At 37.7% G+C, this 22,660-nt stretch overlaps 1 protein-coding gene, 1 long non-coding RNA gene and 1 pseudogene across 5 annotated transcripts in view; 1 reads left to right on the forward strand and 2 right to left on the reverse strand.

The window, feature by feature from the left end:
- Positions 1–11,369, reverse strand: part of ARID4A (AT-rich interaction domain 4A) — a 66,573-nt gene extending 55,204 nt beyond the window's left edge. For 2 of the 3 annotated variants that reach the window (XM_066273698.1, XM_066273696.1), the window contains exons 1-5: positions 11,201–11,369; positions 10,079–10,135; positions 8,171–8,281; positions 7,239–7,304; positions 6,215–6,305 (exon numbers count right to left, since the gene is read on the reverse strand). In XM_066273698.1, coding sequence (XP_066129795.1) covers positions 6,215–6,305; positions 7,239–7,304; positions 8,171–8,281; positions 10,079–10,084 — 274 coding nt within the window. In that variant the 5' untranslated portion in view covers positions 10,085–10,135; positions 11,201–11,369. Of the gene's footprint in view, positions 1–6,214; positions 6,306–7,238; positions 7,305–8,170; positions 8,282–10,078; positions 10,136–10,241; positions 10,678–11,200 lie in introns of those variants that run through there. The other variant, XM_066273697.1, reaches the window with a different exon arrangement.
- LOC136337002 (U6 spliceosomal RNA) lies at positions 5,548–5,646 on the reverse strand (annotated as a pseudogene).
- Positions 11,370–11,800: 431 nt separating the features above from the next.
- On the forward strand, positions 11,801–18,714 carry LOC136334190 (uncharacterized). Of its 2 annotated transcripts, none has more exons than XR_010731126.1 (4): positions 11,801–11,944; positions 12,852–12,906; positions 14,851–14,937; positions 18,589–18,714. It is a non-coding gene; the product is annotated as an uncharacterized lncRNA (long non-coding RNA). The 2 variants fall into 2 exon arrangements; XR_010731127.1 differs by lacking the exon at positions 18,589–18,714 and adding an exon at positions 15,815–15,941.
- The last annotated feature ends 3,946 nt before the right edge of the window (positions 18,715–22,660 follow it).

A 22,660-nucleotide genomic window follows, 5' to 3' on the forward strand; every position in this document is an offset into this window, starting at 1 on the left:
AAATCAACAATTTAATATAATTAGTTCTTGTCTTTTAAAATAATCATTTAAAAATAAATCAGATTTTTGAAGGAAAAAATTGATTTCACTCACCAGATTTTACCAGAAGTAAAAATAATGTAATAACCAAAGAAAACTCTTAAAAGAGGATTGTGGCACAAACAACATTTTTTTAATTACTCAATTTACTACTTTATTGAAAGATCTGAAGTAGCTACAGGAAAGTTTCACTTTTACATAGGAACCCTTTCCACTTCAAGTGAATAAAGAGAAATAGTGTAAGACTTTAATTCATAAAACTATACAAATGTGTGTATTTGAGTACTTTAAACAAGTCTGTAAAGCCATGTAACTTCATAAGACTTTCTGAAAGACAAATAGAAAACTCAATCACATAATGGACCTATTAATCATGACATCTCTGATTAGCAAAACCATCAAGTCCCATCTATAAGAAGTTCTCTCTATAACTTCCAAGAATCATTAAAAACCCACAAATTTGTAGGCATCAAAAAATTACTCCGGCATTTTGATAAAAGTGAAATTAACTGTTGCATAAAGTAAATTTAGCTTCTTTTAGTTAAAGATGTATATTACAGCATGCCAAGAGAAAAACAGTAAGACTACTAGAATTTAGTAATTCTTTGAAATTTCTTATAACTGCAAAAAATGGCTCTTAAACAGATTATCCACTGAGCAACAGAACAGATATAACAAAGGTAGTATCTGTTATTGTATTATATATAAATACTAAAACTTACTTTGAGAAAAATGATAAAGGTAAGACTCTCGATTAACAATCATACTAGGCAAAATGATGCCAATCCGAACAAATACATAATACCCAACCCTAAACTGTTAGAATTCAAAGAAACAAAAGCAAGCAGGATCTAATCTAATTACTAAATACAAAAAATTTGCTGTTCTCATAACACTGTTAGATGCTGGAGGATAGTGAGATAATAGAAGTAAATTAACTTTATCCACTATATAATTGACTATCACTTATTAAAATTCTACCATGTCCTTATCCTCACAGCAGCCTCTGCAAGACAGGAATCACTATCTTCCTTTTATAGATAAAGAAGTTGAGAATCAGAAGGTTAATCAATGAGCTACAATTTAGATAAAGGGGGATGAAGCAAAGGCATAAAGTAAACATGGTAGGAAGTCAAGAATTCTGACACTGTAAAAATAAATATTATTATATCTGTATGTCGTAGATATGATGAACAGATATTTCACATGACGATGTAAAAACTTTAAAATTTAGCCTGCCCAGGCGGTGGTGCAGTAGATAGAGTGTTGGACTAGGATGTGGAGGACCAAGGTTCAAAACCACGAGGTTAGCAGCGTGAGCGCGGGCTCATCTGGTTTGAGCAAAGCTCACCAGCTTGGACCCAAGGTCGCTGGCTCGAGCAAGGGGTTACTCGGTCTGCTGAAGGCCCGCAGTCAAGGCACATATGAGAAAGCAATCAATGAACTACTAAGGTGTCGCAATGCACAACGAAAAACTGATGATTGATGCTTCTCATCTCTCTCTGTTCCTGTTTGTCCCTATCTATCCCTCTCTCTGACTCTCTGTCTCTGTAAAAAAAAAAAAAAAAAACCAAACACAACAAAACTTCCCTAGGTAAAATCAATAGTCCTGTTCCTCAAAAAATCATCTGTGAGAACTACGTAAATCCCTTAACAGCTAGGGTCAAAAACTTCAAGAACCTAGAAACTTAAGAAGTTAACATTCAAATGTCTAATTATATTAACAGAATAGGGGAATGCTAAGTCTTATGGAAGGCCATTTAAACAATGGGTTAAAACAAGTCACAGGACTGAACATATTTCTTTGTTGTTTAGTGCTTTTTTTCTTAATGATTTTCTAGTCAATGAAATAAACACCTAATTTTGAAACCATTTTGTGGTTGACTTTAGTTATAACAACATTTGTTAGAACAGGCTTTAACTAAATTAAAAACCTTATAATCCTGCAGTACATTCCAAAAATATGTCAGTCCATTCACCAGTTTAATCTAAACCAGAAATATCATGAGATCTGATACAACTGATGTGCAAAACAGTAACAATAGGACATGAAAAAATTAAGAATCTTAAAAATAATGTCACAAAAATATACATATGGTAAGCCTGACCAGGCGGTGGCGTAGTGGATAGAGTGTCAGACTGGGATGCCGAGGACCCAGGTTCGAGACCCTGAGATCGCCAGCTTGAGTGCGGGCTCATCTGGTTTGAGCAAAAGCTCACCAGCTTGGACCCTAGGTTGCTGGCTTGAGCAGGGTGTTACTTGGTCTGCTGAAGGCCCACGGTCAAGGCACATATGAGAAAGCAATCAATGAACAACTAAGGTGTCATAATGTGCAATGAAAACTAATGATTGATGCTTCTCATCTCTCTGTTCCTGTCTGTCTGTCCCTGTCTATCCCTCTCTCTGACTCTAAAAAAAAGTACACACACACACACAGTAAAATAGATTTTAGTGTTAAACTTCATATATAATAGCTACACACATTTTATGTATAAATTACTAAATTTAATGGCAATTTTTTCATTTACATTTTCCTCATTTTTCATATTCAATGTGTTATTTTCATTTTCCAAAAAGGTAAAAATATTAAAAAGAATAGTTTTAGAATTGTCTTATTGATAGTTGTGTTTACTAGGAGTTAATGGCAACATTTAAGTATAGATATGAATTCTATTACAAATTTTGATACCTTTGAACAACTAGACAGATAACACACTTCCATACATTACAGATTTGTTATCTTGAATGCAAGTAAAAGAACTGCCAAATGAACAAACTATGCTAGGAAGCAGTGTTTTATGATAGAAAGAGGAAATATTTCCAAGGATCAAGAAACAAAAATATCCTTCAGCTAGAGTTATTTATTATGCAACATCAGTGGGCAAGGTATTATTAACTTTTTAAAAATTGAATGATAGTAGCCTGACCAATGGTGGTACAATGAGTGGACAGGGCATCAACCTGGCACACTAAGGTCCCAGGTTCCAAACCCCAAAGTCGCCAGCTTGGATCACAGGATCATTAGAGCGTGGGATCATGGAAATAATACCATGGTCACTGGCTGGAGCCCAAAGGTCGCTGGCTTGAGTCCAAGGTCACTGGTTCAGCTTGAGCCCACTATCCCCACTCCTGTCAAGGCACATATGAGAATAAATCAATAAACTAAGTGACACAACTATGAGTTGATGCTTCTCATCTCTCTCTCCTGAACTGTCTCTCCCTCTCTTGCTAAAAATAAAAATAAAATAAAATAAAAAAGTTATGGTAGATCTATAACCTATTTCAAAATTGGTTATTCAGGACAAATTAATACCTAACTTTTTTTTTAAGTGAGAGGAGGAAAGATAGTGAGACAGACTCTTGTTTGTGCCCTAGCTGGATTTATCCAGCAACCCTCATCTGGGGCTGATGCTTGAATCAACCGAGCTATCCTAAGCACTTGACACCCATGCTTGGACCAACTGAGCCACTGGCTGTGAGAGAGGAAGAGAGAGAGAAGGGATAAAGAGGGGTGAAGAGAAGCAGATGGTCACTTCTCATGTGTGCCCTGACTAGGGTTTGAACTCAGGACATCTGAACATCAGGCCAACACTCTCTCCACTGAGCCAACAGGCCAGGGCCTCATTGCTAACTTTTGATCACCAATGATTATAACTCCTATTTGAGCCAAACCAGCAGTAAGGTATCCTCCTTTATTTCTTTTTTAATCATCTGACATAATTCCAAGATCTCTTTAAAAAAAAGTCATGAAGAACATTCATACTTTGTATAATTTTCTGTTTCTACCTATGCAACACTTACCTATGACCTAGAAATCAAGAAATATTTCAGAAAAGAGCAATTAAATCCAATAGGTAGTAGGTACTCAATTAAAGAAAAATATTGAAAGTTCATGACCTGTAAGAGATTTTGCCATCTCTTAAGCTTGTTATACTCAAATCATTCTTTATGTGGTCTACATCCTTCAATACGTAAACATTCTTCATAGCAGAGCTCTATATTGAGTATACTTAAGCGAACAGTGCCTCTTAAAGCCTGAAAATTTTGGTCATTCTCTCTCATTACACAGATGCAAAAATCTTAAATATAAAATTTCTCCCGAATAAGTTTCTGTTTCTCCAAGTGTGGTTTGTTTTTCTAAGGGTGTACCAGCCACATTAGATTCAGTCATTGTGCATATAAATAAAGATTCTTGGGTTGCCACCTCCAGATCTACTAAATTGGAGAGATTTGGGGTTCTCAAATCTCATTTTTTTAAACAAGCACCAAGTGATTCTTATGTACACTAATGACTGTGATACATGAATTATATGCAATTACAATTCTAAGCTCTTTGAGAACAAGAATTATACAATTTCATCTATAATTATCCATCATAGAAAATCACCACAGAGAAAGCTCAGTAGCAATTCTTTTTTGGTAATGCTAAAATGCCTTTCATGTAAAGGATAGAGATTGCTATTCATAATTGAAGGATTATTCTGGGGTCCAGAAATCAAGAATGTAATAACCTGAAAAGTACTGCTTCTGCAGAAGCGTGAGCATTATAATTCATAAAATGTACACAAGTACTGTGAATGCAACCTCGATACAGGGTACCGAACAGAATGAAATATTTATATTTGAACATGCATCATATAATTTCCCATGATTCTGTACATGTCAACTTCTGTTATTTTTACCACTGCCTTATTAGCTTAGTTTTAAAATCTCCTACAACTACCAATAGGCATAACAAAGCTTCCTTAAATTTTGTAGTTCAGAATCATAGACCATTGTGAACCAACACCATCTTCTACAAGGTCCAAAAATAAAAATGGAACGAAAATAGTATTTATGTACAGTAAATAGCCCCTAGTTCTAATACATGCCACAGGAGGTAAAAAAAAAAAACACAGGAAATACAATTTTTAACCAAAGCACCAAGTCAAGGAAAATAAAAGCCTAAGAGCTAATTCTATAAGGAAACCACAACACTATCATTATACTATTTATACCAAGACATAATGTTAAAAACCAAACAATGCTATAGAGGTTCTGTGTAAAACCAAGGATTGGGTATTATTTGCAGAATTCAAAGTACTGAGAGAAAAGTTAAAAATGTTAATTGCTAATATTGTTATCAACATAATGATAGCAACTATTTAAGAACTACATTTAGGTTTTAATTTACTTGTATTATGGCACTTGTTGCCACTCACTACAGTAAAGTTGTTTAAAGCCAGTATAGGCCTGACCTGTGGTGGTGCAGTGGATAAAGCCTCGACCTAGAAATGCTGAGGTCGCCGGTTCGAAACCCTGGGCTTGCCTGGTCAAGGCACATATGGGAGTTGATGCTTCCAGCTCCTCCCCCCTTCTCTCTTCTCTCCTCTCTCTCTCTCTCTCTCTGTCTCTCCCTTTCCTCTCTAAAAAATGAATAAATAAATAAAAATTAAAAAAAAAAAAAATAAAATAAAGCCAGTATAAAGTTATGTATGAATGAAATGTTAAGAGTGCATTCACATTACTAGCATATTCTCTCTCTCTTTTTTTTGTATGTCATCCTTGCTCAGGGCCATACTAATCTCTGTATCATTCCAATTTTAGTATATTTGCTGCTGAAGCAAGCACGCTTATATTTTTCTTGAAAGGTGTTAGTAAGAGAGCTCTCACTGTATCACATTTCAAAAATTAAGCTATGTTTTACCTAGGCTAGAATCTACTCTTGTTGGAATTATTTTAGTTTGTAAATTCTACAGTATGTATGATAATATTCTACCTTTATACAAAACAGGCAGCAATACAATAAAAAGTTACAACAATGCAATCTCAACTGTAATTACAGAAAAAGTTAAAAAGTCTGATTATTTACCATACTAAGTAGTATTGACTTTATTTATAAAACAGCAATAACAATATAATTTAACTTTCTTGAAAAGAAATATCAAGGTAACCTAAAAAGTACATTCCTAAATGAAATGTACTTTTAGCCACAAATGCCCAAGTTCTATAAGAGATCATTATTTCTGTGAGTAGCAGGTTGCCAATACAATTTCAGGCAACTGTATTAAGTAAACTGACAGAAAAGAATACATATTTCTCTGCTAACATAACAATTCAGTGCATTTACAAAATAGAAGTATATGCAACTCCCAAATCAAATCCTATGGATTAAATTATTACTTAACTACTTACCCACAGTATACCAACTAGCATCTGTCAACTTGCTGATAATAGCTTCCTGAAAGGATCCATCAGATGTCCTTGTTTCAACAATAGCTCCAACCTAAAACACAAAATCAAAATTTCATTACCAAATTTAAACAAACCAAATCACGATCACTTGTGTATGAAAAAATAATATTTAGGATAATTCTACCTCACATTGGCTTAGATCTTTATCATTTATAGTGCTTATACAATTATCATGCAATTTGAGCACCCTTTTGGCATAAGGAAGCTATTAAATACACCTATTTTACACATTGAAAATTGTGGCTCCAAGAGGAGATGATATGCAGAGTACAGGATGAGAACCCAGTCACTCAGGTCTTAATTCAATGCTTTTTTACTATAACACATTGTCTTCAAGAAAGTTGTGGAATATAAAAACTGAAAAACCATACAACAAAGCAAAAATAGCTTCATTTTCCTTCATAGATATACTGGATTCAGCATTTGTATTTAAGGGAACTTTTAGAAAGAAATAGACCAGTTGACCTTCTTTTAGTTTCTAGACCTTTGTGTATCAAATATTAACCAAACTGGTACTGAGACATAACAAAATTACATAAACAAATGGCCAAAAATGAATGGAAAACATAATATAAGTATTCATTAAATTAAATTACGAAGTCAACATAGTTTACCTGGTAAGTTAAATAGAACAGAAGATTCAGATTTATGACATTAGCATACAGGTATTACTTAGTAAGCAATCATATATGATGTATATACACTGTGTTGTATGATTTTTTTGGTTCTTATATTACACAAAACTCCTGTTTACATATATTAAGATATCCTTCTGTAAGATATTTAACACTCTTAAGGACATAGCCATTGTAATATAATTCATACTAACTATATAAAATCACATTTGTATTTTTGTTCTCTAATATTCTTATGAAATTTTTAAATTGTATCTAAAAATAAAATTCAATAAGTTATTGTATGACTTTATTATTATTTCATATTTTAAACTGTATAATATACATACTCTTAAAGGACCCTTTACTTGGTCATCTTGTACCAATTGTGTAGTATTGTCCTGTTTTAAGAGCACCTGAAAAAAATTTTGTATAATAATTAGTTACTTTGAATATAATACATTTATGGTAATAATGTAACAACGTCTTTAATTTATGTTTCCTTAGCATCCTGTGGTTACTTCTATTATAATACTTATTATATTGTCTTATATTTATGTTTATTGTCTCTCCCATTAACTGTGCGCTCCTTGAAGGCTCGAGTTCTCCTTTCTCGCTATAGGCCCAGCAGTTAGCAAATATCAATGCATATTACAGGCACTTAATAAATGTTTACTGAATTAATGAACTATAACTAAGATTATTAAAAACATTTATATAAGAGAATTACTGTAAGGAAACAAAAAAAAGTGTTAACAGTAGTATTTCTGAGAGGTAAGCAGTGGGCATTAATCCCTTGGTACATTTCTATATTTTAAATATTGTACAAGAATAATGTGTTAACTATTTTCTGGTCATAAAAGCATCTTAAAAATAAAATTTCTAAATCATTTTTAATGATGTCTTGAAAACATAGTTCCCACTGTATTATTTTTCCTAATCACTTGAACTTGTCTCAACGTGAACATTACAAAAAAGGAGAAAACAGATTATAGCCTAAGTAATCATGATACCACAAATAGGCATGCTCCACATGATAGGAAATATCATGAACATAGTATTTGCACGGAAGCATTTGAAATAATTTCTCATTTTGAGTTATTTCTCAAGTCTCAATGTGCTTTCCCTATAGTTTTATATAACAGTGCTTTCACATAGTAATGGATTCAGTAAGAGAAATAATAATTCAATAAATAAAATGTTGATTTGCAGTCTCCCCTCATCCCAAACACTTTTCAATACAAAATTAATAAAGCTCTTGCATAAAAAGAAAGAAAATTACCTTAACTTTTACCAGCCGTTTCACAGTCTTAATTTTTGCCTCACAGAAGGCACCTCGGTACTTGGCACTTACATCAGTTCCCACTGTCAGGTAGGCAGGCTCATCTGCCGCCTGAGGAAAGGAACGGAAAATGTGAATTTCACTACTACTTTTCCCCACTCCAACCTCAGGTCTCATAAGGTTCTGTGTTTAAATTAACAAAAACGGGAATAGTATTTGTTTATTAATATCACTAATATTTGAAAAGTGCCCTGAAGCAAACACTTTATTAATAGTTCTTTATTTCATAAACATAAAACATTTTAAATTATAACAGGTAAGTATCAGTAGAAAAATACAATAATTTTTTCCCTCCAGATATAAGATATTTCAGTAATTCTACAACTTAAGAAATTATAAAAAAAAACAAAACAGGAAAAATATATGTATATTAAATGTCTCATAACACTTTAAGTTATTCAATTATGGCATCCGGAAAACTTTATTTTCAAATTAACAGAATGCTATCAAAATGAACAAAAACAACAACAACAACACATAATTAAATATTTATTAATAGAGCTAAATAAAGGCAACATCTTTTGGGATATGGTAGAATTGTTCAGAGGGAAAAAAATCAATTCTTTTAATAAGGAAAGCATTATTAGAAAAAAATGTCTAAAAGCTGTACTTTAAAAGTTTAAGTCTGATGAATGCAGAGATATGCACTAATGACTCAAGACGTATAGACATACCAATTTACTTTTTGGTATATATCTACTATATATATGTGCATGTGTGTGTTATGTACGTGTGTGCATGTTGTGTGCATAAAGCTTTACTAAGAAATGTCTACTTTTAGCCAACAGCCACAAGATACATTGAAAGATTTTCATGAGAAATTTCATACTACAATTCATTTTAATCTTGATTGCTATCTCAAGCTGTCATTTTACCTTTTTTTTCAAAAGGTAACTGTGCTCATACAAGTTTGATTCAATATTGCCAAGTGCAGAAATTACAATGTACCCTTAAGAGATACACTTTAAGTAGAAAATGACTTTCATTTTCCAGTAAGTTTTGCAAAGTAACATTAAAGGTTATTATGTGTCACTTCAAGGAGATAAGAAAGCAAGAGTAAATTTGGGGAAATGCTGTATTTCAGAACTTCATACATTGAAACTGTAAATGACTAAGGAATTAAGTACCTTTTAAAGTTAGTGTATCTACAGATAATGCAATTTGAAGAATACTATTAGCAAGTAAATATCGGACCTAAAACATTCAATGCTACAACAGTACAGACTGTTACACCTTCCTTTACCTTTGAACATTACATATGTTTGCAGTATTAGTTGTGTTCGGAAGTATATACATATTTTTAGATTGGCTATGTGTATAAAGATACTTATTATAACGACTTATTTTATTTTAGCCACAGAATACAAAAAATTTTGGCCAGAGAATTTCACTTGATCCCCAGCAAAAAAAGCGATCGCTCCCTTACACAATCCACATATTCTTTCCTTTAGAAAAATCACACTGGCAATGGGGAAGAAAAAAAATTTCCAAAAAACCCCCCAAAGAACCAAAAGCAGGACAAAAGCTTTACTTCTGCAAAGGTTGCTGCCAACACAGGAAGTGTTTAAAAATACTAGCCCAATGGACAACAATAGAAAGGCTGCTATAGCCTTTCTAAACTAACTGCTTCAGAGAGGGGCCGAAATGACCGCACTTAGACACAATGATCATTTCTCACCCATTCAACACGTCCTTTTCAGAAAGCGCTGCTTAATATAGGAATCAATTCTGAGTAGCAAAAAACCCCAAAACAACAACAACCAAGAAACAAAAAACATTCCACAGCACTAGCCTCACGACAGGCAGCGTCCAGGGCACGAGGTTCAGAGCAGAGCTGACTCCACTTACCTTCATTTTTACTGGTGACCTATGGGGTTCCAGCTCAATCAGCTAGGTTCTCCGTCGCTAGAACCAAGGGGAGGAGAAAGAGAAGCCAGAATCAGTCTACACGAGGAAACGACCTAGGGAAAGAAAGTAAACAAACGCCAGCGGAGAGGCGCAGAACCCTCACCAGCAATGGGATAGGAAGATCCCCTCGGAGGGTAACTGGGACACAGGAGCTGGGGAGGCAGCCAGAACCCCGCCGGCGCCCGTTCCGCCCCGGACCTCGCCAGCGGCCCACCGCGTCCCCGCCTCGCTCGCCACTTTGACCCGGAATGCTCAACTCGGATCCTCAGGACCGATCGCTCTGGAAAAGGACAGGGCGCCGTTCGGGCTTCCCCTAGTCCCCGATAGGCGCGGTCGCCCAGCCTTCGCCCGGCTGCCCTCCGGATACCCCGACTTCGGCCCGCGCCCCGCCTCCAGCGCTCGGCCCCCTCGGCCCGCCCCGGGCCCGCGGTGGCGGCAGCGGAGTGTCACGGCGCCATTGCTCTCCTTCCTCCGCTCTGCACCATGTCAGGAAGAAAAAGCGCTTCTTCACCCGAAGGGGCAGGGGCCGAGGCCTTCCGCGGGAGGCGCGAGGGCGAGGGGAGCCCCGCGAAGGGGGAGGGGGCCGGGGGGCGGAGAGGAGGGAGGTGGCCGGACAGTGTGTGGGAGGGGAGGGGAGCCGCGCAGCGGCAGCCGCCGCCTCCTCCCTGCGCCCGCCTCAACTTTTTTGTACAGCCCGGAGAGGTACCTGCCCCAAACCCCTCCGGTCCTGCTTCGGCCTCCGCCGGGGAGGGCGCACCGCGGAGTTGGGGCCGGCTCCCCGAAGCAGCCCGCTCTTCACGGTGCGGAAGCAAACTTAGCGGCGCGGCCAGCCCCACAGCCATTTTCCCGGGGAAGCGGCCGATGAGGCGGCTGCGGTGGCGGTTCCCGCACTTGCTATCGCTGCTGCACGACTTGCCCTCCCCTGCGCTCGCCGCACCGCTTGCCTAGCATCCCCTACCTCACCTCCAAAGCTTCCAACTGCAGCGGGACCCCGGGCAGCAGCAGCAGCTGCTAAGCGACTTGGTCCATTCAGTATCCCCCACTTCCCTCCTCCCCACCTACCAACTGCGGTGAAGTGCGCGCTGTCAGCTCCCGAGTCTTCCGCCCCACTGACCCCTGTGGGCCCCCGGCGGGGCAGCACCACTCCCGGCCGCGGCAGCAGTTCCTGCGCCCGGTTCCCCACTCGCCCAATTTACTGCCACAATCCACCAAATAACAAGCTGTTGAGCAGACTCGCTTCTACACGAACTACTATTGGCTGCTCATGACGCCGAAGAGTTTCTGATTGGAGCTCGCTACCTGCCGTCCTCATTGGATGTAGCTCTGAAACTTAATTGATTGGTGCGAAAAACAGCAGGTAGGACATCTTCCACTTATGATTGGCTGTCTCCGAAGTCTAACATCACTGGAGAATCAGGTATTGAGTAAGCAATTCCAGAAAAAGGATTGGTAGAAAAGACTCCGGATGTGCTTGACTGAACACTGATTGGTAAATTGAGGGGTCAGGAAGAGCAGTTCCGTACGAGGATTGGCAGTGGAGTGTCCCATGGAAACCGAACCGGGAGCTGCGGCCAAAGACTTGTACGGGGGCGGGGCGGGGTCTTACCAAGACGCATGCGCCAAACCCGCTTCTCGGCGCCATTTTGTCTGGGCAGCGGCGGCCGCAGTTCTATCGCATTTCATGTTTCTGGCGAGACGACAACGAAGTCTTTCTCCGGTGGATTCTTTTTAGTTCGGCACCCGTCCGCGGTTCCCCCCAGGACAGCACCTAGTGAAGGTCAGAGGAGTCGCAGGTTTGTTTAAAAGGTCAGTTGGAAGCTATCGTTCTCCGATTGCTTGGGGGATGGCGCAGCTTTAGCGGCACCGGAAGTGAAGGGGCCAAAGCGCAGCCATGGCCGAGTTCTGCCCGCTGCGGGGTGGGGAGTGGAGGGGGGCGGGGTGAGAGGGGGCGCGGCTTCTTCTCCCGCCGCGAGAGAAAGAGGCGGAGGGGGAGTCTCTTTCTCTAGGCTGGTCCTTGGAAATTCTTCTGGGGAGCTTGAGAGGCTTTCTGATGTCTGCCCGCCCCCGCCCCCCAGCCCCCCGAACAGCTCTTCCTCCCTTTGGAAGTGTGTTTCGGAAATTTGTCCCATTCTCGGCCAAGTGCCATTGGCTCTGGGCGCTGCCTTAAGACGGGAAGGCTAAGGTTCTTAGACACATGGTGCGGGGGACAGGTGCTTCCGCGTGCTCCTCACGCGATTCAGCTCTGAGTTTCATAATGCTGAGGCATTCACTTTCTAGCACAGGCGATGTTACTGTGACCTTAGATGGGCAGATGTTTCGCACTGCTCGAGGCTTCTGCTGCTTTTTGAAAGGGAACGGCGGCAGTGGTTTTGCAGCGACAGATACACCGTAGATAAAAGGACCTCCCGATACGACTTTTTCGGGGAAGCTGTTAGTCTTGTTCTCTTAGCAAAATCTTGTGTTCTGTTAATGAAACAAGCATTTGAAATGATGAAAATGGAGTGTCAAATGGCTAGTGTTACAGAATGAAATAATTAGGGAAATGGGACGTTGACTAAATTTACTTAAAAACAGAACAGTTCAAAGCTGAATCAGTTTTTCATTCGTAACTGAATGTTCTCCAGATTACTTAGGGATAGCTTCTTAAAATTATCCTCGTAATACCTGTTTTGAACACTGAGCGATTTAATCATTTATTGGGTTTTGTTGGCAGTTGGTCTGAAGCTAACAGGATCTCTCAGTGACAAGTGTCCGGAAGTGTTATTGAGGTGAGTTCTAATGTCTAAAAATCTGTAAAATTGGTGAGGCTGCCTGAAAAAAATTTTTTGTGGACCAATAAAGTAGAGCCATAAATATTATGGCAAAATGGAAGAATGGTAGTTGGAAGATGTTTTGTTTGTTTAAGGGTTCAGATGGGTCTCTACAATTAGCCACCCGATGTGTTTGTTGTTTTAGAATAAAACCTCAAAGTTAGAACATACTTATGAATTTGTCTTCCCATTCATGTGGTTCCCATTTCTGGATTTTTAAGTACTTAATATTTTTATCATAGAGTAATTTGAAGATTTTTATGATTTTTTTTCTCCCAATTTAAAAATCCAGCATATAAAAAAGATATTTCAATGAATTTAGAAGTGATTTTCCCCTCTCAGGGAAACTATAAAATAAAGCTGCTGAACTTCCCAGGGGATTATCACCTTCTAATTCCACTGCACAACTTTCAGCTGTTACTATCCAAATAACACCTATCAATGGGCATTTTGAAATTATTAAAAAGCAAAAAGAAGAACATAATCTCTTGGACGTATTTCCTCCACCAAAAAGTAATTACAGTTTATACTATATGTATTATACAAAGGGGTTTTACTTTATCATTTGTTTTGTTTTACAATATAAAGATGATTTTCCTCCAATTTTGTTTGTTTTTTTGGCTTTATTTTTAAAATTTTCTCTCCTGTGTCTTGGCTTATTGAAGTAGAATTATTACAGTTTTTAAGTCATATATAGTAAAATAAACTTGAGAATTTTTATTGGATCATAGGAATAATTTCTTAAAACTAATTTAGTTTTTACTCTAAGTAGTTACACATTTGTGTAGTGAAACATTTTGCTACACAGAAGTGAAATTTAGTGTTGCTAAAATCAAGTTGCTTTTATGGTGCAGTTAGTTTAGTTTAACAAATTGTTTTTATGGTGTAGTTAGTTGAGCTTCATTTATGTTACCTGTAACCTTCCCTAAGGTTTTCCATCCTGTGTGCATTCTTCTGTGCTTTTGAACCCTCACAAGGACCCTTGACATGCCTCTCATAACATTTACTTAGCAATTGTTTGGCTCTTCCCGAGTTTGAGACACTGCTTCCAGAAGGCAGTGCCAGTTATGTTTGCCTGCTTGATACATGATAGATGCCCTGTCAGTGTTTCTTAGGAATCCATATGCACTTTTGTATACAAAATATATCAAATAAGCTAACTTAGGTTTTCTTTAACAGTAGTTCTTTTCTAAGAATTCATGATGTTCCACAGATGCTGTCTTAACCTTCAGTATTTTTTTTAATGTTCCAAATATTTGATTTAGTACTGAATTGATTTGTAATTGCTAATGTAGTGTGGATTTAGAGAATTTATTAAGATTAGTTATTCAAGATTTTGTTTTATCAGGTTTCTTTAAAGGATTTTATGATCTCTTAATGAACTGCAGCTGTAACTAAACAGTCAGTAGACCACCTCTTAAATATGAATGAAAGAAAATTGTGATAGAATTGTTTTTTTGTAACCTATTTTAACAGGCCTATATGAATTAAATGTTTCTTACAAAATCAAAATTGTGAGAAATTTTTAATAATGCTTCTGTTGATGAAAAGCTGTTTTGAAAGCAGAATGTTTTATTTGCTCAAGAGTTTCAAAGAGGCTATATATAGTTAGATTCCCAATATAATATTTTAGACTGTAATTGCAAAATTAGAACATCCCTATGGATTTATTTACCCGCTCACTTGGATTTCATATCCGGATTCTTAATCATGTAACACTGTGAACATTTTCATGATTTTTTTTCTTAACCTGTGGTAAAATGCTTGATATAATAGAGATCTCATTTTGTGAAAGTGTTTGGAAGTGAAGAAATGTTTATAAATGGAAATTTTAAAACAGTCTGTCTTCTGAGTATCTGTGCTGTAGCATACTGAAATCTAAAAGAAGTCTTTGTCTTCTAGAGTGACCTTCATTTTGTGAAAAAATGAAGGATGGTATTCCAGCTTTTAAATACCTGGATTTGCTATCTGTTGAAAATTATGTATCTGGTAAGCAGTTTAACTTAACTGTTCTTTAGTAATCAGGATTGGCCATGTTACTATCATGTATATCTCTTGGAAAAGGATGGAATTTATTTCACTGTGCAGCTGTTTCTGTAAATGTCTCTTACAGAAGTGGAACTGTGTTGCATAGAGCTGCTTGATGATTCCTAATGGTTTTGCTTTTTTACTTTTTTTGGAAAGTTTACAATATCTACAGTTTGTAACCAGAGTAATTGGTAATTGTTGCAATCTCTGTGTGTCCTCTGCCCTATTAGCTGTCATTGCTGATTTTATGGCTACATGAAATCGTTGATGCTGGTTTTCTTTCACATATAGTTCAAACTAGAATGACAGCATATTTTAGGATTTGGATTCAGGCTGATCTAGGTTACTAGTGGCATTCCAATAAGACAAGGATCTGTGCTCAAGGAGCTTACTGTTTTAAAAGAAAAAACAAACACGGGAAGTGAGTAAAAATATTTATTTCAAAAAGATTCAATCAATTTAGATAACTTTTTAAAGATTTAAGTCATGGCTCACAGGAATAATTTGTAAAAAGTTTAGTATACAATCAGTCTAATTGCTTTTAAGAGGACAAATTGATAATGCAGAACAGAAAGAAATTTAGTGATTGTTGAGGACTTTTCAAAGTTAGTGAGGTGTACAAGTAGAAGAAAGGAAGACATTCTAAAGGAATGGAAGGTTGTGATCTAAAATATAATTATATAAGGAATGCTTTATTTGGTTGGGACAGGGAGTAAACCATTTTGGAGAAGATGACTGGCTAGAGATTTCATTGGGAAAATTGTGTGAGGCCAATTTGTCAGTGTTTCTAGAATTAGCTGTACATTACACTTATATGAGGTGGTTGTCCTCTGTACAGGTTTGAGAATTTCTGGAGGGCCTTGAAAGCTGGAATGTGAGCAGAAAATGAAGATTAATTTTTTGCTTTATTTTCAAATTTTACAAATCAAAATGGAACTTAATAAATAAATCATATTTAATCCCACCCCCAAATTAGATTTTTAAAAGTTCGTCCTTGTTTGTACCTGTATGTTTTTTTGTCTTAAAGTAATTTTTATTTTTCTTTCTTCAACATTCAACATGACTACACAGTCCCCGTAATACTTTTAATATCCAAAAATACTCCATCAAATTGTTTTATCTTTAACTTCATTTTTCTGTTGCCTGTCTATACTTAGGTTTCTAGTTCTTCCATATTGTGCTCCAGTTACCATCAATTTGCATACAAATTGTCTTTTGGACTGTTCTTTTACGATTGATTTAAAAGGTCATTGTATGAATAATTTTTTGACTCTCAAAATGTTGCCATATTGTTTTCTGGGAGAGTTATAATTTATACTGTCACTATCCCTGTAAGTTTAACTGCTAGCTTTGGGTAGTCAATAATTATTATCATTTTTACTAATTTAATAGATGAAAAATATATTGAGTGTTCTCTTTTTTTTCGCTTTGTAGTGTTTTTGTTAACTCTAGTGAGTTTGGATCATTTTCCATAATTTTACTTACTGATTATTAGTAATAGACAAGTTGTCTATTCAAAACTTGTCCAGCTCTGGCCAGATAGCTCCGTTGGTTGGAGTGTCAGCCCAAAGCACAGAAGTTGCCAGTTTGATCACAGTTCAGGGCATATATAGGAACAGATCGATGTTCCTGTCTCTCTCTCTCCCCCCCCCCCCCTTTCTCACTAAAATTAGTAAAAAAGAAAAAGAAGACTACTGTCCATTTATGGATTAGAGTCTTGATATTTTTTAAATCTTTTGAGTTTATTAAATACTATTTAGTAATAACTTTCTGCAGATATTTTCCCCATATACTTTCCTTTTTATTTTTATTGAGTGTTTCTGAAGAGACACAGGGGTATGATGTACACAAAATATATTGGAAAATTATTTGGAAACAGTGTCCAATGTGACTGAAGAAAAGACACAGAATTAGAGGTAGGGAGACAGTTAAGATACTGTTGCAGTTGTGTTAGCCTGAGATGAAACTGGAGTAAGACCTGGAGAAAGAGGAAGGAATAGGTGAGTAACAAAGAGTAGACAGAACTTGATCTCTGATTAATTATAGAGATAAAGGGCCTGACCAGGTAGGTGGTGGCGCAGTGGCAGGCGTCCCCAAACTACAGCCCGTCCTGCGGGCCGCATGCGGCCCTCTGAGGTCATTTATCCGGCCTCCTGCCACACTTCTGGAAGGGGCACCTCTTTCATTGGTGGTCAGTGAGAGGAGCACTGTATGTGGCGGCCCTCCAGTGGTCTGAGGGACAGTGAACTGGCCCCCTGTGTAAAAAGTTTGGGGACCCCTGGAGCGTCGGACTGTGATGCGAGGTTCCAGATTCAAAACCCTAAGGCCACTGGCTTGCGTGCAGGCTCATCTGGCTTGAGTACATATGTGGTCACTGGCTTGAGCAAGGTGTCACTCGTTATACTGGAGCCCCCCAGTCAAGGTACATATGAGAAAGCAATCAGTGAACAACTAAGGTGCTGCAATGAAGAATTGATGCTTCTCATCTTTTTTTTTTTTTTTTTTTCCTTTTTTTCTTTATTCATTTTTTTAAAGAGGGGAGAGAGAGGGGGGGAGAGAGAGAGAAGGCGGGAGGAGCTGGAAGCATCAACTCCCATATGTGCCTTGACCAGGCAAGCCCAGGGTTTTGAACCGGCGACCTTAGCATTTCCAGGTCGACGCGTTATTCACTGCGCCACCACAGGTCAGGCGATGCTTCTCATCTTTGTCCCTGTCTCTCCCCCCCCCCCAAACAAAAAATTATAAAGAAAGAAAACAGAATGCAGGGAATAGATCATACAATTAACTAATTTGGAAAGTCAGGAGAGACCACTGGAACAGTGTTAAGAGAACATTTTATACATCTTGTAAAATATGGATACTTTTAACTGTTCAGATATGTGGGGTGAAATAGCTTTCCTTTTCATCAGTAGACTAAGTTTTGTGTGTTTTATTTTGATGTAACAAAACATCAAAATAAAGAGGAAACAGGTGTAATTCTGTGAAACATGAATCTGTAGCCAGGGTTATTTAAATATATGAAATCTAAGTAAAGATGTTAATTATTTTAATATTTCTGGAAACCACTTATTTCAACGGATGAAATTTAAGTCTTCAGTTTAAGGAAGGACTTTGACAACTGGCCATGAAAATACAGAGTGGACTGACTTGAGTGTTCTTCAAGTGGAAGAGCTTAATTTAACCAGTTAACTTCCCATGAGTCTTCCTTCCCCCCACCTCTTTTTTTCCCTAGGGCTTTAAAAGATATTTTCTGCTGTTTAGCAAGGAAAAGGTTACAATTCTGTTTTAGAAAATAAGTTTTATTTTTTTTAATTTGGCTTTTTAATGTTTTTATAAAACTTAAGATATTGGTGTTAGTAGATGACCTTATGGAATTTGAGCTACTTTGTCATACGTATTAAGATTTTATCTCATTTAAATAATTAGGTATAAAAACTTTTTATACCTAATTATTTAAATTATTTTACATCATAGTGCTAGCTTTGAGTTGCAAAGATGTGACCTATTTATAAATTGATTAAAAGGTAATTAATACATTCAGAAACATAACATGTATTCATTAGTTTTCAACGTTCTTTTTTTTTTAAATTATTTTTATTTATTCCATTTTAGAGAAGAGAGAGAGAGAAGGGGGAGGAGCAGAAAGCATCAACTCCCATATGTGCCTTGACCAGGCAAGCCCAGGGTTTTGAACCGGTGACCTCAGTGTTCCAGGTCAACGCTTTATCCACTGCGCCACCACAGGTCAGGCAGCGTTCTTTGTTTTTTAATGACTGGTATGCATATGTTTTAATTGCTTCTCTCATTAACCCCTTTTCTGTGGTACCTCTTATTTTTCAAAGATTAAGTCATTCGAGTTACTTACAGGATTTAGGTCTTTTCCATGTCCCCAATTAGAATGATAGTGTTAAAAATCATTCAGGGGTAGCAAAGAAGATACTTTCAGCTTTAGAATGTGTAGGTGTGGCCAAGGTTTTTGTCGGAAGGTGATTTAGAGAAAAATTCTTAACTTCTGTACCCCATCTATAAAATGGGAATAATAACAGAACTGACCTGACAGGGTTGGGATTAGTATTAAATAAGTTAAGACATGTAAAGTGTTTAGAATAAGGCCTAGTATTTAGGAAGCACTCAAACATAGGTGATGGTGTTAGTGTATATAATGATGTTACATAATATCTGTCATTCAAAGTATGTTTTAAAGAATTCATTATATTTATTTATATGCAGAAATAAAGCATCTAAACCAGGGGTCTCAAACTCAACTCAGCATGTGGGCCACAGAGCAAGATCACAGCCGTTCGGCGGGCCGAACTAGGTCTACAAAAGGCAACTGTTACGCAACACTTTTCTCACTGCAGTTGAAAACAAAAAAAAATCAGTACAACAAGCACAATCGTACATGCAGTTTACTCAGTGTCACAAAACAACCAGAAACTGTAGTTCGCATCACAACTGCTGTTAACTAAGCTAATATCTAGCTAGGATGCTAGAGAAATGAAAAATACAAGTAGGCCCCTAGGCTTACTTAATTTTATCCAAAATATTTTGAACTTCTTGGATTAGTCTGCGGGTCGCACAAAATTGTTCAGCGGGCCGCGAGTTTGAGACCCCTGATCTAGACTCTGCATCCCATTCAATACCTTCCATAAGCTCATCTCGAATTCCCAACTTTTTACTTCTCTTTAGCTATTTGCTTTTGTCACCATGAAAGTTGTCATATCTCCTCTTACAAGCTCTGGATATCTTATTTCATCTTTGTAGTTTTAGAACCTGTCACAGGCTTTGGCACTTAGTAGGCACTCATTTTTTTTTTTAATTTTTTTTTTATTTATTCATTTTAGAGAGGAGAAGGAGAGACAGAGAGAGAGAGAGAAGGGGGGAGGAGCTGGAAGCATCAACTCCCATATGTGCCTTGACCAGGCAAGCCCAGGGTTTTGAACCGGCGACCTTAGCATTTCCAGGTCAACGCTTTATTCACTGCGCCACCACAGGTCAGGCAGTAGGCACTCATTTTTAGGGTGAAAGTTTATAAAAGGTATAGCAAGCTAAAAGATGATGTTTAATGGACAAATGTGTGCCAGGGAAAATGTGCTTTGTCAATGTTTGTATACCCGGAACATCTTGCCTGATCAGTTACTGAAAATGAGATCATTTGAGGTTTTAGGAATTGGGTCTGATTCAAGAACATGTTGGGAGTAGCACGTAATGGGTACTGTCCACAGGTCAAGAATTTTCATTAGAATGCCCCCCTTTTTAAATTTTTCTATTGATTTGAAAGAGAGAGGAGCATCAACTTGTTCCACTTATTGTTTCACTTAATTGTATACCCATTGATTGCCTCTTATGGGCCCTGACCAAGATCGAATCTGCAATCTGGGTATACCACCATGATGCTTTATCCACTGAGCAATTTGGTCAGGGTCCCTTTTTTTAAAGATAGTATATCTAACCACCAAAGGGGTTGTTTTTCTGACAGTAACTAATTTTTCATAGATATGCCTACCCACTAATCTTCATTACCACCAATGGTCCAGATTTGTGAAAAGTTGGGCTGGGACTTGATACATTTGCTGCCAATAACAATATACAAGCCATCTGACTCAGTCACTTGTTGAATCCACCATAATCTCCTTCTGCAATTACATTTCACTTATCACAGTGCCATAATGTGTCTAGGCATGAAAGTGGAAGTACTCTGAAAATCAGAACTGGGTGATAGATGTTATGAAGACATTTATTTGATCCTTGGTTACTTGATAGGGTTTGGGCCACAGATTAGAAATGGGAATGGATGGAAATAGGGAGATAAATTAAAATACCTGGCGCATAGTAGGCATTCATAGAGCTAAAGTGTTAATTATGTACTCAGCTTAAAAATTCACAGAATTATTACAGAGGTTGGATTGCATAAATGTCTTTATATAGAAAACACTATTTGAAAGTCAGATGTTTTGTGTTGTGAGCATAAGCATGCTCTCATTGGTGGTGACCAGGAATACATTACTCTGCCTGAGTGTTTGCTTTTAGATTATAAATTATTTATAGTTCTTAATACTAAATAGTTCCAATCCAGCATGGTATGTTTTCAAATAAGAACTCCAGCTTGAGCCCTGGCCGGTTGGCTCAGTGGTAGAGCGTCGACCTGGCGTGTAGAAGTCCCGGGTTCGATTCCCGGCCAGGGCACATAGGAGAAGCGCCCATCTGCTTCTCCACCCCTCCCCCTCTCCTTCCTCTCTGTCTCTCTCTTCCCCTCCCGCAGCCGAGGCTCCATTGGAGCAAAGATGGCCCGGGCGCTGGGGATGGCTCCTTGGCCTCTGCCCCAGGCGCTAGAGTGGCTCTGGTGGCGGCAGAGCGACGCCCCTGAGGGGCAGAGCATCGCCCCCTGTGGGCAGAGCGTCGCCCCCAGGTGGGCGTGCCAGGTGGATCCTGGTCGGGCGCATGCGGGAGTCTGTCTGTCTCGCCCGGTTTCTAGCTTCAGAAAAATACAAAAAAACCCCAACAACTTACTTTCAAATTAAATTTAATAAAACATAAATGTAAACCTCAATTCTTATTCCCAAATTCAGTTTAAGAAAGTAGAAAGGAGGTAGTGTAATTATTAAGAAAAAATTATCACAAGAACATGCACAGGACAAATGATGACCAGTGCTTTTTGAATGCCAACAATCATGATAGAACAAGCAAGAATTCAGTTGTTCAAGTTTTTTTGGATGGGGGAACCTAATAATATTTTTGAAAAGTTTTGTGTCATTAAGGTCATCAGTTTTTATTATAAAATTATGTAAGCAGAAGTTATATTCCCTTATAAATATAAAGCACAGTGGAGAAAGCCTTGGAAGTCTTTGAAATAAAGAAGAACTGGGTTCAAAAAAAAAAAAAAGAACTCCAGCTTGGCCAGTGGTGGCACAATGAATAGAGCATCAACTTGGGACGCTGAGGTCCAGGTTTGAAACTCTGAGGTCGCTGGCTAGAGTGCGAGGTCTCCAGCTTCAGCACGTGGGATCATTGGCGTGATGCCATGTTCACTAGCTTGAGCAAGGTTGTCACTGGCTTGCCTAGAACACACCCTCCCAGTCAAGGCTCGAATGAGAAGCAATCTGGTCAACTAAAATGATAAAACTTGAGTTGATGCTTCTCATTTTTCTCTCTTCCTGTGTCTATTTCTCTGTCAAAAAAAAAAAAAAAAGAAGTGGTATAAGTGTACTTATATTATTTATATATTCTGAAAGTTTAACTGGTGTTTAACAACCCCTGAGAATCAGAAGTATCAGACTTTGACTCCATACGTTTAGCACTTAAGGAAGTTGTTGCTGCTATTCCTACTGCATAGGATCAAATTCTGGCAGAAGCTTTAATGACCTACCTACCTCACTGTTTTATGTAAACAAGTGTTGCAAATACTTTCATTGGCTGGTAAAACATACTTGAAATAATAGTTTAACAAGTTGATTAATTTCACTGTAGTGAAGTTTCTATAGGCAGAAGAGGGCAGCTGGAAGGTTTTATTAAGAAATAATTTTACTTTTTTCTTTTGTTGGCTTATGGTATGTTTGGTAGTGTGTTATTGAGTCTGCTAATTCTAAAGGCCCACTTAGGGATTTATATTCATATTTATTTGTATTTAGATTTACCTGAAATCCTATGGCAAGCACAAACAAAAACTTTTTTCTTAAGTAGGTTC

Source organism: Saccopteryx bilineata, chromosome 4 (assembly GCF_036850765.1).
Source record: "Saccopteryx bilineata isolate mSacBil1 chromosome 4, mSacBil1_pri_phased_curated, whole genome shotgun sequence".
Lineage (NCBI taxonomy): Eukaryota > Metazoa > Chordata > Mammalia > Chiroptera > Emballonuridae > Saccopteryx > Saccopteryx bilineata.